This window comes from Eschrichtius robustus, chromosome 12, assembly GCF_028021215.1.
Source record: "Eschrichtius robustus isolate mEscRob2 chromosome 12, mEscRob2.pri, whole genome shotgun sequence".
Classification (NCBI taxonomy): Eukaryota; Metazoa; Chordata; class Mammalia; order Artiodactyla; family Eschrichtiidae; genus Eschrichtius; species Eschrichtius robustus.
In genome coordinates this window covers 85,389,875-85,405,546 of record NC_090835.1, presented here as the reverse complement: position 1 = coordinate 85,405,546, position 15,672 = coordinate 85,389,875, and the positions used below count along the sequence as shown (strand labels likewise).

Genomic DNA, 15,672 nt, shown 5'->3' with positions numbered 1-15,672 from the left:
TTCACATAACATGAAATTAGCCACTTTAAAGAGAACAGTCCAGTGGCATTTAGTACATTCATAATGTGTGAAACCACCACCTCTCTCTAGTTCCAAAGCATTTTCTATTCACCCCAAAATAAAACCCTGTACCCATTAAGCGGTCATTCCCCATTTTCTCTCCCTGCCAGCCCTGGCAACCACCATCTACTGTCTCTATGGATTTACCTATCCTGCGTATTTCCTACAGGTGGAGTCATACAATGTGACCTTTTGTGTCTGGCTTCTTTTACTTAGCACAATGCTTTTGAGATTCATCCTCAAAACACTGTAGCACAATTAGTACCTCATCCCCTTTTATGGCTGAATATATTCCATTGTATGGACATGCCACAATTTGTTTATCCATTCATCTGCTGATGAACATTTGTGGTGTTTTCATCTTTCGGCTCTTGTGAAAGTGTTGATATGAACATTTGTATACAAGTATTTGTTTGAACATCTGTTTTAATTCTGTTGGGTATATACCTATGAGTAGAATTGCTGGGTCATATGGTAATTCTATAATTAACTTTTTGAGAAACTGTCAAACTGCTTATCACAGTGGATGAATCATTTTACATTCCCATGAGCAATGTAGATGGGTTCCAATTTCTCTACATCCTTGTAATCAACCAACTTCTAAAATTTACAAAATAAAACTGTACTACACCATAAGGCACATAGTGAATATTTATTTATCACAGAGGTTAAGCCTAAGCTAACTTTATAAATACTGGAAAAGCAGGCCAGAAAAAAAAAAAAGGGCAGAGATTTGCTCAACGTCAAAGCTAAAGGATGCTTCTAACGAGATAGGGCAAGGAGAGAGGAAAATATTTTAGTAGCATTCCATAACTCCACCTTCAAATTTACTCACTCCAAGCATTCTTTCAAGTTCAGGACACTAAAATTGTTTCCACTATCTTTTGCAGGATGAGTAAGAATCCCAGTAAGAAAAGAAGAAAAGAAACAAATGGTTTCCAAACAGGAGGCAGGACACTGTGCGTGCCATAGAGCAATAAGCACATCAGTCCAGCTAAATATGAGCAGCAACTTAAGATATCTGAGCATGGGATCGGCCAACTTTAAATGGCCATTTAAGAAAATCTGTGGCTCCCAATCTCCCTGTCTTTGTTTACCAACAAGCCTTTTCGGCCCCACCCATGTTCCAAGACAAATCAGATCAGTACACCCCAATCCTTTCTAAAGCCCTAAGTTCTTTCTTCCAAATATTTCTAACACTTTATATATTGGTCTGGGAGGAAAAGCATACTGGGGTGGGGTTTTCAGGTGGATGACATTTCCAAAGTGGAGAGGACAAAGGCCTCTGGCTTGGCTTCCTGCTTTAGTACTCCCGTGAGCAAGAACTCAGGTGAGAGGATGGGCAGCCCAACCCGAAATGGAATGGCACATCGAGGGAAGTCCTGGGAACATGTGATCACAACTCTCTGAGGCTGGAAGAAAGAGAAAACAGAAAATCAGGGGTGAAAAAGAATCCTAGAAATAGGTTCGGGACCCACTAATCAGTCTTAGCAGCACAAAAACAGTACCTCCTGATGGGAAGCCGTATGACACACACTGTGTATGAAGAACTCTTGCCACAAAAGTTGAACCTGAATTTGTTCAACCTTTTAAAGTTAACTACGATTTACAGGAAATATAAAAGATAGAAAAACAAGATAAATGACACAACAAGGGAGCAAACAGAAAAATCCAGACTGTGTAACATTCTAAAGGACAAGTGACCTAGTTTCTGCAGGAAGTCAATGGCAGGAAAAAGGCTAGGTGGGTTGGGGGGTATGCCCTAGAGTAAAAGCAAATTAAGAGATACAGCGCCATTGTGGGGATACATGGACCTTGTTTGAGTCCTGATTTGAACTGTAAAAAGACATTTTCAGATGACTCGAGAAATTTGATTAATGGAGTAAGACAAAGTTACCAGGAAACAATTGTTAATTTTGTTATTGACCAATAACGGCATGTGATTATGTAAGAAATGTACATATTTCTTAGAGATGTATATTTTAAGTATGTAGGAAAAAATAATAATGACCTTTGCAGTTTCCCTTAAAAATTTCAGCAAAGAAAATGAAAGAAAAAGGAAAAAAAAAAGGGATAGAGCAAATGCAGCAAACTCTAAATTAACCTGTTGAATCTGAGTGATTGGTGGTTCGCTGCATTATTCCCTCTCCCTTTGTGTATATTTCAAAAAAAAAAAATTGTAAATACAAAAATAAAAATAAGTCCATTTGGTATCAGCAGACCTCTTCCTTCTCTATCCCTCTCTATACCAGAGGTCTTCCCCCAGCCTCTCACTACTCCGTGTTCCCATCTGTACCTCCATTTTTCCTCTAACCTGTTCCCATTCCAGCCACCTCTCTAACTGCCACCTCACCAGATCCTGAACACACCACCCCTACCTTATAGGACCGGGGCATGCTGGGTAGGACAGTGCCTCCACAGCAGCTGATGATCTCTCCCATCTGAGGTGGTGGTGGCTGGACTCCTGGGGTCACGTGAATCTCATAGCCCTAGGAGGAAGAGAATGGCGGAGACAGTAGATGATGCACTGAGAGGCCGTGGACCGCTGGGAAACAGCTGAAGTGTGGGGCAGAAGATGGCCTCTCACCTCCAGCAGCCTTCGCTCCCGAGCCCGGCTCAGGGCCTCCCGAAGGCTGAAGCCAAAGTTCTTCTCCTGCTCAGGATCAGTCACCACATATTCAGCCGGGGGCAAGAAGCAACCTGCCTTGCGGGACTAAGGACGGTAACAGTATCAAAGCTCAGCCCAGCCCTTCACCCAGCTCTTCTGTCTAGCGTTTACAGGGAGCTCACGAGGTGTTTTCAGAATTAAGCCTTCTGCTTCACTAACCTCGTCTTCCTGTACCCACATTCCTCCCACCGCTTTCTAGAGCCCCATGTGAGCAGCCTTCTCCCGTCACTATCTCTACGGGTCTGTCATCATCTCCTGGCCTCCCACCTGGTGCAGCCAGTCCAGGGAGAGGATGGGGATGCCCCGCCCCAGGGCACACAGGAACTTGACTGTCCGGCGGATCCGATCCGTCACCAGGTGGGAAGCCTCAGCCACTGAGCTGGCCATACTGCCCCCCAGGGCCAGCACTGCCCGCTCTCCATGAGCATCTACCACGCCTGTGAAGAGCACCTGTGAAGGGGGTTAGCCTGAGCTGGTCACGGCAACCAGCGCCATCGTCTCCCAAATCCCCTGGGTCTCCTCCCGTCCCACCACATCTCCACCTCCCACAAAGCCCCAGGGCCCTTCTCTCCTACTTTGGGGGCCGTGGACTCTTGGATAGGTTTGGTCCGTCGCAGGCTGCGGCTCGGTATTTCCCGGGGCTCCTCCTCTGTCTGCTCTCTCTTTCTCTTGCCTGGTTCTGGAATCACTACATCCTGGGATTGAGAGAGAACTTGGTGGGAGTTTCCAAGCCCCCAAGCTCTTTCCAAACTAGGTGACTCCAGCCCCCTCCTCACCTCTATCTTCCTCAGCTTCGCTGCAGGATTTTCTTCTTCTTCCTTAAGGAATGCTGTCTTCTGGGGAACTTCTCCTCTTTGGAGCCGTTTTTGAAGTGGAGGTGAGTCCACAGTAGCTAAAGGCCTCTTGTGATTTTGAGAGGCCTCAGGCTGGGGCTCTGGGGTGAAGCCAGATCTATCTGCTGCCTCCCCCTTTGGGATCTGGGGAGCATGAGTGGGTGCCTCGGGAAGCTGGGCAAAGGCAGGCTCAGGAATGGTGCTAAGGGACTCGGCTGCTCTCACCACCCCTCGTCTCTGGTTCCTTGAGGACCGGGAGTTAGGTTCGGAGGGCACAGAGTAGGGTTCATGAACGTGAGCTGTGAGAGACCCAGGTTTCCTAGTGGCCCTTGGCCTCCTGCTGCAATTGGCTTCAGGGATGGGCTCAGGGGGAATAGGCTGTTCTGTGGGGACTGGAGAGTGGAATTCAGGGGTGGTAGGAACTGGCACAGCACTTACTGTAGAAGACCTTAGTGTCCTGCTCTGACCACCCTGAGCTATGACTTTGGGGGTGACAGGCTGGTCTGTGGGGGACGAAGGTTCAAGGTCAGGAGCTGTGGGTTCAGTTGGCTGGGATGTCTTGACAGAGGACCTATGTGTCCTGCCCCGAGTGGCCTGAGATGTGGGCTCAGGGGTGAGAGACTGGTCTTTAGAGGTGGAAGGCTGGGGCTCAGGAGTTATGGGGACAACTGGTTCAGGGGTCTTAGCAGAAGACCTAAGTGTCCTGCCCCGAGGGGCCTGAGATGTGGGTTTGGGGGTGACAGGCTGGTCTGTGTGGGCAGAAGGCTGGAGCTCAGGAGCTGTGGAGACATTTCGTTCAGGGGTTTTGACAGAGGCCCTAAGTGTCCTGCCCTGAGTGGCCCGAGATGTGGGTTTGGGGGTGACAGGCTGGTCTGTGGAAGTGGAAGGCTGGGGCTCAGGGGCTGTGGAGATAACTGGTTCGGGAGTCTTGACAGAAGTCCTCTGTGTCCTGCCCCGAGATGTGGGTTTGGGGGTGACAGGCTGGTCTGTGTGGGCCGAAGGCTGGAGCTCAGGGGCCGTGGGGACATTTTGTTCAGGGGTTTTGACAGTGGACCTAAGTGCCCTGCCCCGAGTGGCCCGAGATGTGGGTTTGGGGGTGACAGGCTGGTCTGTGTGGGCAGAATTCTGGAGCTCAGGGGCTGTGGAGACATTTCGTTCAGGGGTTTTGACTGAGGACCTGAGTGCCCTGCCCCGCGTGGCCCGAGATGTGGGTTTGGGGGTGACAGGCTGGTCTGTGTGGGCAGAATTCTGGAGCTCAGGGGCTGTGGGGACATTTCGTTCAGGGGTTTTGACTGAGGACCTGAGTGCCCTGCCCCGAGTGGCCCGAGATGTGGGTTTGGGGGTGACAGGCTGGTCTGTGGAAGTGCAAGGCTGGGGCTCAGGGGCTGTGGAGATAACTGGTTCGGGAGTCTTGACAGAAGCCCTCTGTGTCCTGCCCCGAGTGGCCCGAGATGTGGGTTTGGGGGTGACAGGCTGGTCTGTGTGGGCAGAAGGCTGGAGCTCAGGGGCTGTGGAGACATTTCGTTCAGGGGTTTTGACAGAGGACCTAAGTGTCCTGCCCCGAGTGGCCCGAGATGTGGGCTTGGGGGTGACAGGCTGGTCTGTGGAGGTGGTAGGGTGGGGCTCAAGGGGTACAGAAGAAACTGGAGAGGACCCTTGGGGCTTGACTTTGGGTTTTGGGTGGAGAGCGTCCAGCTCTGAGGAAAAGGGAGTCTCCAGAGCTTCCTGACTCTCATTTTGTCTGGTCCTGGGAATGGGCGGTTCTGAAGGAGGTGGAGAGGGCGAAAGGAGGGACTGAGGGGCAGGACGTTTGGGGCTCTGAGAGATGAGGGGGTTCTGGAGTGGCGCGGAAGCTTCCTGCACTGCCGGAGGCCGACAAGCAGCTGGGGATTCCTGATCACCCTGGGGAGAAATGGAAGCCAGTGAGGGAGGAGGAGACAGAGAGAAGAGAGACAGGACTTGGATACTGTTCTTGATCCTTGTTTATAGAGTGTACTCGTGGCATTTCTCTTTCTGTCTGTTCCATTAGACTGGGAATTTCCTCTTTCCCAAAGACCTCTCCCCAAAATGCCAGTATAGTATTCTCCATATATGGATGATGCTAATAAAGAGGACGGTTACAAGAAAGAGGGAAGGGACTTGAAAAAAGGAGCTTTCTGAGTCAGGGAGAGGGAGACAGAACTTGGGGAACAGATATGGAAAACAACAGGTGTCAAAGTAAACGGATAGAAGCCAACTAAGAAGCCAGCTAAGAAGCCAACTAAGGAGCAGTGAAAATGGAAGAAAAGTTAAAAACATGGGGAAAGGAGTAGATGAAAGCAAGGTCAGGGGAAGGGGCAGTGGAGGAGATGCAGAGATGACCTGTGGAGTGGGGAGGTGGGTACAGAAAGCAGCTCTCACCCTGGAAGCCTTCTCAGCAGGTGGCATCTTACAATTCAAGTAGCCTAGACAGAAGGGAAAGACAAGTAGCTGAGGTCTAAGCAGTCAGTCACTTAGGGGTTGATTATCATGAGGGCTGTGTACCACCTTAGGCTCCCCTCTACCTTCACTTACCTCTCTGCTGCCTCCTGGGTCTCACTGGGGCACCCCTTCCTCCACCTGACTGGCTCCCAGAAGCTATGGGGTCTGAAGCAAGTCCCTGAAGGTCTCCCGCCCCCGCTCCAGGCTCTGGTGTCGAACCTGAGGCCTGGCCTTTCTGGTCCTGGCCCCCCGCCTCTGTCTCCCCTGTCTGTGGGCCTCTGTCCAGCATCACTTTGGGTACCTTCCCTTCTAACCCACCTGCCTCACACTCTCTCTCTGCTACTGGTTTCTCTGCTTCTCTGTCAAATATTTCTCTTGTAAGAGTCTGCTTTTCTCTCTCTTTCTCTTGTATTTCCTTAGGTGTCTCAATTTCTACCTTCAAACTCTCCATATCCCTTTCAGTACTTGCACTTTTTACTCTTTTGTCAGACTCTTGTTTCTGAGTATCCCTAGCTAACACCTGTTTTTGTTCTCTGTCCTGTATCCCCCTGGTTGATTCTTCCTCTCCCATCACATCTTCCCTCTCTCCTTCCGAGGGCAGTTTCTCAGTTTCCCTCTCCAGTGGCCCTCTCTCAGGGGTCACCCTCTCTGCTGTTTCTCTTGGTGTACCCATGTCTTCCTCCACAGTCTGCATCCCTCTGCCTTGAATCCCCAGTGACTCTGCATGAACTGGACTTTCTGGATGTTGCTCTTGTGGTGCTGCCGTAGGTGGAGAGGGGCAAGGTCCATGGGCTTCAATGTGGGTGGCAATGGGCTGGGTCTCAGAGGCTTCAGACTCTCTCGGACAGAATGGCTGTGTAGCCAAGACCTCCCATGGCTCATCCAGGGAACCTGAAAGCAGAGTGAGTGAGTGAGAGAGAGAGAGAGAGAGAGAGAGAGAGAGAGAGAGAGGAATGTAGGTTGAAAAGGTAATAGCTTGAGAAAAGATGAAGACAAATTCATGCATAATAAATTTAAATGGGTTATTAAAGGAAAGCTGGGAATAAGGAAGATAGTCATAACATTTAACATTTGTCTCAAAAAGTAAGCCCAAACCTTCATATAAAAGCTCTCTCAGTAGCCTCTTAAAAACTTATGCTAGACTAGTTGCTCTATGGGTCTGACTTAATATGGCATTTTTTTCTGATGAGATGGAGAAACATCAGCAAAATGTCAAGGAATATAAAAGAAACGTGTAGAGGGGGAAAATAAGGATGCCAAGTTAGGGACACAGAGGAGGGGAGAGTTTCTTATACCTGTGGCCTGGAAGCTGCAACGGGAAGGGCCAGGCTCTTGGGGCAGAGTAAACAGGAAGGCCTGGGTGGGTTCATCCTCCATGCTGGGGACTGTTGCACACGAAAGCATGGCCTGAGCACTGCTCCACAGAACTCCGGGGTCCCATTCTTAGTTTCCCACCCTGCCCGTCCCAGCTTTCACACCCTTCAAGGACTACCAGTCTGATCTCCAAGCTCCTGTTTGTACCAGTATCCACATGACACAGATGTCCTCACCTTCCAGGCTCTGATTCTCTCTCTCCACAAAGCACTGGGTAGCTTGTAGGTCCAGATCTTCAGAATCTGGTGGGGGAGGAATATAGGATAATTAAAAAATCACAGCTGACCCTTAACTCCTTCCTTTTTCTCTACTATTCTCTCCTTAGCCCCAACCCCATGCAATAGACTGAATCTCTGTGTCTCCCCCAAAATTCTTACATTGAAACCTAATTTCCAATGTGAGGGTATTAGGAGGTGGGGCTTCTGGGAGGTGATTAGGTCATGAGGTTGGAGCCCGTGTGAATGGGATCAGTGCCCTTATAAAAGAGACTCCAGAGAGCTTCCTTGGGCCCTTTTGCCATGTGAGGACATAGTGAGAAGATGGCTGCCTATGAAGAAGGAAGCGGGGCCTCACCAGACACTGAATCTGCTGGTATCTTGGACCTCCCAGGCTTTAGAACTGTGAAAAATAAACTTCTGTTGTTTATAAGCTACCCAGTCTATGGTATTTTGTTATAGCAGCTCAAATGAACTAAGATACCCTAGAAGCATTTTTTATTGCAGGGGTTAAGGGAAGAAGGAAGGCCAGCACTAACCATCGTGGTTGTCTCCAGAGTTCATGGTCCTATCCACATGTGGTTCTCTCTCCCTTTCTGTGGGGGTCTGGGCCCCCTCTCTCTGTGGCTGGGTGGGTTCCCCTGGAGTGCCTGTGTCCACCACCAGATGTGCTATGTTATTCCTTGAGACAGGGAGAAGGTCCTGCTCCACTTGGGCCGTGGGTGACCCACCCTGGGCCCCAGCCATAAAAGCTCTGCCCTGTTCAAGAACGGCTGCAGCCCACTCTGTCCCAGTATCTTCTTCTGCATGAAGCTGGCTCTTTCTTACATCTGCCACTGCTGAGGCTGCTAAGGATGTGTTCTCCTCCGCATCTGGGCCACAGTCCCCAGCTAGAGGAGGCTGGGCTTCTTCTAGATACACCACAGGCAGCTTTGCTGGGCCTCCTTCAGCTTCCACATCTGTTTGATGTGTCCATGCTACAGGTACTTGATGCTTCTCCAGAAGTATAACAGCTGGCCCTGGTGGGACTTCCTCCACCACTTGTGTGTTGACATGCACTGTGGCAGAGGCTTGGCTTCTCTGCAGGTGGAACCCCAGTGAGCTCTTCTCTTCCATCACCTCTGTATCACTGTCCCTGAGAGGAGGTTGACTCTTTTCCGAATATGCCTTGCCCGTGTGACCCCTGGGAACAGTTCCTGTCTTCTCCACTGGGAGCCCCTTTTCCTTCACGTCTGTGTCACTGTCTCTCCCAGCAGAGGCTTGGCTTTGCTCCAGAAGGGCCACCGGTTGGGCCCTATCCTCTTCTGCATCTGGATCTCTGTTCCACGCAACGGCCCGGCTCTCTCTTAGATGTGCCAGTGTGAGCGCTGCTGAGACTTCTTCCTTGTCATCTGTATTGCTATCGATCACGACAGAGGCTCGGCTTCTGTCCAGAGGGACGGTCAGGGGGGCCTCCCTCTCCTCTATATCTGTATCACTACCAGCCGGGCTCTCCTGCCGATGTGCCACGCCAGGTGCCCGAGGACTCTCTGTACCAACTTCATGGAAGATGTGCCTCTTCCTCACAGGAACTACTGCTGGGGTCGCAGGGATCCCCTCTTCTTCCACATCAGTATCACTGTCTATGAAGCCACAAGGCTGGGCCCTTTCCAGATGGACCCCAGTGAGCCTTCTCAGAGGCCCGCTCTCATCATCCACGTCTGTGTCACTGTCCTCCCCAGCAGGCTGGCTCCTCTCCAGAATCACTCCAACTGGAACCACCCCACTCCTCGCATTCCTCTCAACTTTCGTGTCATTGTTCTTCTCCTTCACTGAACACTGATCCTTTTCAAGCTGGATTTCAGTTGTGACAGGTTTAGGCTGTTCTGTCTCTGCAGCGGTGACTCTTCTGGCAGCTGAGGAGGCCTCCCCTTCTCCTGGTTGCTGACTTTCTTCCTCATCTGTGTCACTGTTCAAGTTGAAGGCAAAAGGTGGCCCAGGGCCATCCAGGGCAGACGAAGGTCCCTCCTCATCGCTGTGAAGGGAAGAGAAGAGAGAGTCTATAGAATCTATTTCCCCAGAAGGGATACCCCACTCAACTAGGAGCTCCTTGAGGGCAGACATGAGGTAGTATTTTCTTTTCTATCTCCAGCAATTAGTTTTCTACTTGGCACATCAGAGGTGCTCAATAAAAATTCAGTTGATTGAACAAGTATGTGTAGTTCCCCAGCCCGGACTTTAACGGTAATAAGTTCTCATAGAGATGGATCCTCCAGCCCCTGATTCCTCCTTCTTTTGAAGACTCAGGTGTCTGGCCCTTTGGCACTCACCTCTCTGGAACTACTGTTGCCCAAAAGGAGGTCCTTGGTCCTTTCACCACACACTTTTCAGAAAGAGAATCTGTCAGTTGTAGAAAGGAGTAAGTTGACAGTTTTAAACTCACAATCCCCATCTCCTCACCCGCCCTCCCAATACACAAACTTACCTACTTCTTCCTCTGAGTCCTCAGCCAACAGAAGCCTGTGGGGTTGAGTTCCTCCCTGTACCCTGGGTGTCTCCTCTACAGTTAGAGGGCCCCGGGAGACAAAGGGCAGGGGGACATCCAAGCGATGGTACTGGCAGGGCAAGTCAGCAAAGAGAATCAACTCCCGGTCCCTCAAACGATGACTCACCCCAGGGCCCAGGACCTTAGGAGGCCTCAGGATTTGAGTACCATTGAGGCTCCCACAATCCCGGAGGACAGGTGCCTTGTCCCAGGCCAAGATTTCAATCACCGCATGTTGTTTGGAGATAGATGAATAGGGCAGGGCCACAGAGCAATCAGGCATTCGGCCTACCACATTCTTCCCGAGGTATAATGGGAAATCTAAGAATTAGAGAGGTAGATGGTTTCCAAGGCCAGAGTCCTGACCTGCTATTAGGAAAACGTTCCTGTTAAGTACCTCACTACTCACTCAAGGTCCCCCCATGCATTAGAAAAATAAAAGGCCCCAGGATAACTAGCTAATAAAGAATATATGCAATGCATTATTCATAATCAATACCCCATCCATCCACACTGGATTATTTTCTATTGTGGTAAAATATACATAAAATTTACCATTCAGCCAACTTTTCAGTGTACAGTTCAGTGATGTTAAGTACATTCACATTGTTGTGCAAAACATCACCACCACTCATTTCCAGACCTCACTGGATTTTTATCTGAATCCCTTCATCTTCTCCTACCAAAGTAAAATCACCCCCATTGAGTCCAGGGCACTTGCCTGGAGCAATCAGATCAATCAGCCCCCTCTTCTCCATTCCCAGTAAAACCTTTTTTCAGATCTCCCAGATGCGTATCTAAGCTTACAACCCTCCAACTACCTCCCCACAGAAATAAGAGGCCTATACCAGTACTTCAGCACCCAATAACCCCTGACCTTTTTCTGGTCCATAGGAACTACTGAAGATACGCAGTCGCCCAAGGGGCTCCGAGCTACACCCCAAAGATTCACTGGGTCTCTCTTCAACCTCCTCCTCTTCTTCAACTTCCCAGTTAATAACCTGGGTGTCTTCCATGATCTGAGAAAAAAACACATTATTATCACCTCTTTCAGTGGGTCACACACACAGCCTCAGAGAGGAGACTGCTAACTGCTGTAAACCTGGATAGCTATGGAGGCTGATGTTTCCCTTTCTGCCGATCATTCTGTCGTTATTCTTCTGAAGCACTTAAGAAATATCTTTGACCATGATACGGAATAAGAAATAAATATTATAGAGTCCCCAGTACAGAAATATATATAAAAACACATGCTTGGGACTTCCCTGGTAGTCCAGTGGTAAAGAATCTGCCTCCCAATGCAGGTGACTCAGGTTCGATCCCTGATCAGGGAACTAAGATCCCACATGTCGCAGGGCAACTAAACCCGTGTGCCACAACTACTAAGCTCGGGCACCTCAACTAGAGAGCCTGCGTGCCACAAACTACAGAGCCCACGTGCCCTGGAGCCTGCGCGCCACAACTAGAGAAGAGAAAACCCGCACACTACAACTAGAGAGAAGCCCCCGCACCGCAATGAAAGATCCCGCATGCCTCAACGAAGATCCCACGTGCTGCAACTAAGACCCGACACAGCCAAAAATAAATAAATAATAAATAAATAAATAAATCTTTAAAAAAACAAAAAACAAAAAAACTCCACATGCTTATTTATAGATAAATGTTTTGAGAAACAATGTTAAGCCTTTATACAACACACTGATAGTTGTCATTCTGTTTTTTTTCTCTTCTCAATTTTTTAAACGCCGACTTGCAATCCACTAAATTGATTTCACTATCCACTATTGGGATAACTTTCGCCAAACATCAACTATGTATCAGGCATAGTAGCCATGAGGCAGGCGTTTAGAACACTAAGGCTAAAAATATTCAATCAGGATAACACAGCAGGTAAATGAAAAGGGTAGAAGTAATTGTGCTTCTGGCTGCAAAGCCCATGCTTTTTACACTTTATCAGATCATCTCAGTGTGATCAGACTAAACTGCAAAAAATCGTAACAGCCAAAAGAGAGGCTTGGTAGGTGTCAAGCACTGCTCTAATTACTTTATGTTCACTGACTTATTTAATTATCACAAGAATCCTGTAAACTATTATTATTACTTTTTGTTTTTGGTTGTTTTCCTTTTGGACACGCAGCATGGCATGTGGGATCTTAGTTCCCTGACCAGGGATCGAACCCCTGGCCCCTGCAGTGGAAGCACGGAGTCCTAACCACTCAACCGCCAGGGAATTCCTTATTATTACTTTCTATTTCTCAGATAAAGAAACTGCAATACAGATGGATTAAGGAATTTGTCCAGGACCACCCAGATAATGTCTCTCCTCTGTTTAATATTCTTTGATGGATTTCCATGCCCATAGGATAAAATAAAATCTAAACTCCTTAGCAAGACCCTCCACAATCAGAACCTCATATCCTCAAATGTATGTCCCACCCGCACCTCACCCAAGCCTATGATTCAGCCACATGGACCTTCTCCCCAGTCTCTGAACACACTGCTCCTGCTGTCCCTCTCATCTGCAGGCCTTAGCCAGCTCCTTAGCCCTTTGTTCATAGTTTTTCTGGTCCAAATCCTACCCATCCTTTACAATTCAGTTCAAATGTCACTTCCTCAGCAAAGCCTTGCCTGGAGTCTTCTCTGCTTTCTGGTGTTCCCCATGTTCCTAAGTGTTTCACGGTGGTTGGTGGACTTGTACTTATCCTGATAGTTCTCACCATAGTGTAACTATAACATTCCATTTCTGCCTCACACCCCACCTCGAGAACTGGACCAGGCAGAAGAACTGTGTCTTTTCCCCAAGGGTCCATCATATTCATTCAACAGTTATTGCGCACCTGGTACCGCTGTTAAGTATTCGGGATACATTCCTGAACCAAAAGTAAAACTAATTCTGCCCTCCTAATTAAAGAACAAATAAGATGAAAACTCAAAACGGTATGAAAGAGGCTACTCTAAAGGGAAACTGTTGACAGGTTGGGAAAGTAGGACACCTCCATGGAGATAGTGTTAACTCCGTTCTTATGACTGGCGAACTCAGCTGGTGCCCATGACCCTCGGCTCCAATCCATGGGCCACCACCTTTGATCTCCCTCCATCCCATGGGTTCCCTCCTAGCCCAACGTCTCCCTGTGTCTTCATACCTAAGGTCAGGAAGGGGCGTCAAGTAAGGATGAGTATTATAATTCGAGAAGCAAATTTCCAAGTATCCTCCGCCCAGTCGTACCAAAGGCACGCCCCTCCCGCCCACCGGGGAAAACCAAGATGGCACCCGGGGAACCGTGGGCGAGGCCCCCTCAGAACTCACCTACTTTGAGTCCCCGCGCGCGCCACCAGTAACGGCCGCGACCGGGATGGCGCGAGTGCCTGAGCGGGGCGAGGGCCGATTCGCTGATTGGCTCCTGCCGCTGTCTTTCACAGCCCGGCTGCACGCCGACAGAGCAAGCCGCCAACTCTGAGGCACAGCCAGAGCCCCGCCCCGTCCCCGCCCCCTTACAGCTCAAAGGGGCGGCTTCTCCGGGGAGGCTGAGATCAGTTGGCTGAGGCTGTAATCAGAGGCCGCCGAAGGCGCACAGAATAGTGCACCTCGATTGGGCAGCTCCAAAGGACAACCCACCACCGCTTCACCGCACCGCCCACTCCCCGCGCAGATTTCCAAATCGCGACCACAGAGTCTGGCCGCCAGCGACGGATAGAGGGGCTTATCATAGTCGTCGCCCCAAGCATCTAGTGCGGCCAGAGCGTCCTTCCCCGGTCCTCCCAGACATGGTGTCCGCTGACTCATGAAAAATGAAAATGGGTTGCGGGTTGTAGTCGTGGCTGAAGGCTGCAGTTTGGAAAATATCCCGTAGGCGTGGCGCTTGAGGACTCATTGCAATGGAAGTTCATTTTCTTATGAGTTAGCTCGTCTTGAAGTCATGTCATTTCCTCTCTGAGAATACATTCCTGATGAACATTTTGAGGTCATTCTCCAAGAGTAAAGATCCCTAGGCAAACAGAACTGTTTCGTTAACCATCTTGAAGGCGACCGAGGTCTTTGAAGGGTTCAAGGATGATAAATATCATTTATTTCATTAAATGTCATACTAAGACAAGAATAATAATTTGACATGAATAATTTAGGAAGACCTTTTGCATTCTTATCTCACTTCATTCTGACTACAATAGGCAGAAATAGGTTTTATAGAAAGAATCGGAGCTCTGCCGATAACTTGCCTACAACTAATGTAAGGTAGAGACAAATTGAAACCAGTTCCCTAATTGTAAACCCTGAACTCTCTTCACTACCACAAAATACGTAATTACTTTCATTGTGATCATGCCCTAAAACATGAACATTCTATTTTAAGTGGGTAGACGGGTCTTACACAACTTGATGTTCTCTTATTTATAAAATGACTGAGAAATGTGTGTTGAATCCAATGTGAATTAACAATGATGACCTTGATATCACATGTCCTTTATCACAGTGCTTACCACACTCAATTATTGTTTATACACTTCTCACGAAATTGCAAGATCCTGGAGAACAGTGAGCTATTTCTTAATCATTTTGGTATCCCTAGCTCCTGGTTTGGTGGACACTTAGTATCTCTCAAGTTGAATTAATCCCTGAGATGAAACATGCCACTCAGACTTCAGCTCATCCAGTTTTTTCCCCATCACCTTCCTACCCCTTTTATTTCAATCCTGAGGCTCCTGGAAGGTTGCCATGGTCAGCCACCTAGTCAGTGAAATCAGTGAACTGAAAAAACACTGACTTCATCAAAGTGTCTAGAGAGGCAGGCTGGAAGACACCGAAATTCTATCAGGTATCTCACCCCATAGTTCTCCGCTGGACAATACAGGGTGTTAAACGCTGCTCTAAGGCCCAGACCCCCCACATGGACAGACACTTCTGGCATATCAACTTCTCTAAACCAGTCAACTTATTCTTGAACATACCCTTCACACAATTACTTCTCTATCTTGAAAAGCCCTTGCTGCAATTTTGTTTCTAAACATTATCATTAGAAAACTCCCAAGGAAATAGCAGGAGGGCAATCCCCTCCTTCTTCCTGAGGTATCTGGGGGAGCAGCAGCTTACTGAAGTCCATGCCTTGGGTCACCAAAGGACCAGCTGTTAGATAGCAGATCAGGGTGCCGCATTTCTCCCCAGTTTTCGCTGAGCTAAGCAGTCCTGTCTTCTCAAGAGCTACCGCAGCGGGGAGCTTTCAGGGCGTGCCCCCACTCCACCTTCCAACGCCTGGCACCCCCGGGTTCCCAATTTCTGTATCCGTAAACTACTCTCTTTTTATACCAGAAAAGTCCGGCATAGAGGAAGGAACCCTTGCGCAAGGTCATTTTTCATTAAAAACTCCCAAACCCAAACCCCCATACCCAGTACCCACCCATTTGTTCTTTCATCTTGCAGCGTGGACAACAATAGAGGACTACAACTCCCAGGGAGGACTGCGCTCGTCCTGCAGAGCAGGGACCAATGGACGTCTGATACATGACCAGCACGGACTAATCAGGGCCAGCCTCGGTGAGGCTTTG

At 48.9% G+C, this 15,672-nt stretch overlaps 1 protein-coding gene across 4 annotated transcripts; it reads right to left on the bottom strand.

Annotated features, from left to right (window-relative positions):
• Nucleotides 1–693: 693 nt before the first annotated feature.
• On the bottom strand, nucleotides 694–15,641 carry MDC1 (mediator of DNA damage checkpoint 1). 4 transcript variants are annotated; one of them, XM_068559288.1, is made up of 16 exons: nucleotides 15,525–15,639; nucleotides 13,442–14,120; nucleotides 11,012–11,153; nucleotides 10,075–10,455; nucleotides 9,920–9,989; nucleotides 8,150–9,624; nucleotides 7,572–7,637; nucleotides 7,317–7,406; nucleotides 6,115–6,912; nucleotides 5,962–6,005; nucleotides 3,505–5,463; nucleotides 3,304–3,423; nucleotides 2,996–3,178; nucleotides 2,648–2,773; nucleotides 2,439–2,549; nucleotides 694–1,472 (listed from the first exon to the last, which is right to left on the bottom strand). In XM_068559288.1, the coding sequence occupies exons 3-16, from the start codon at nucleotides 11,148–11,150 to the stop codon at nucleotides 1,305–1,307; spliced, it is 5,730 nt and encodes a 1,909-aa protein (XP_068415389.1). In that variant the 5' UTR covers nucleotides 11,151–11,153; nucleotides 13,442–14,120; nucleotides 15,525–15,639; the 3' UTR covers nucleotides 694–1,304. The 4 variants fall into 4 exon arrangements, with proteins under 4 accessions (XP_068415389.1, XP_068415392.1, XP_068415390.1 ...); XM_068559291.1 differs by having other exon boundaries at nucleotides 6,691–6,912; XM_068559289.1 differs by lacking the exon at nucleotides 7,317–7,406.
• Nucleotides 15,642–15,672: the final 31 nt, after the last annotated feature.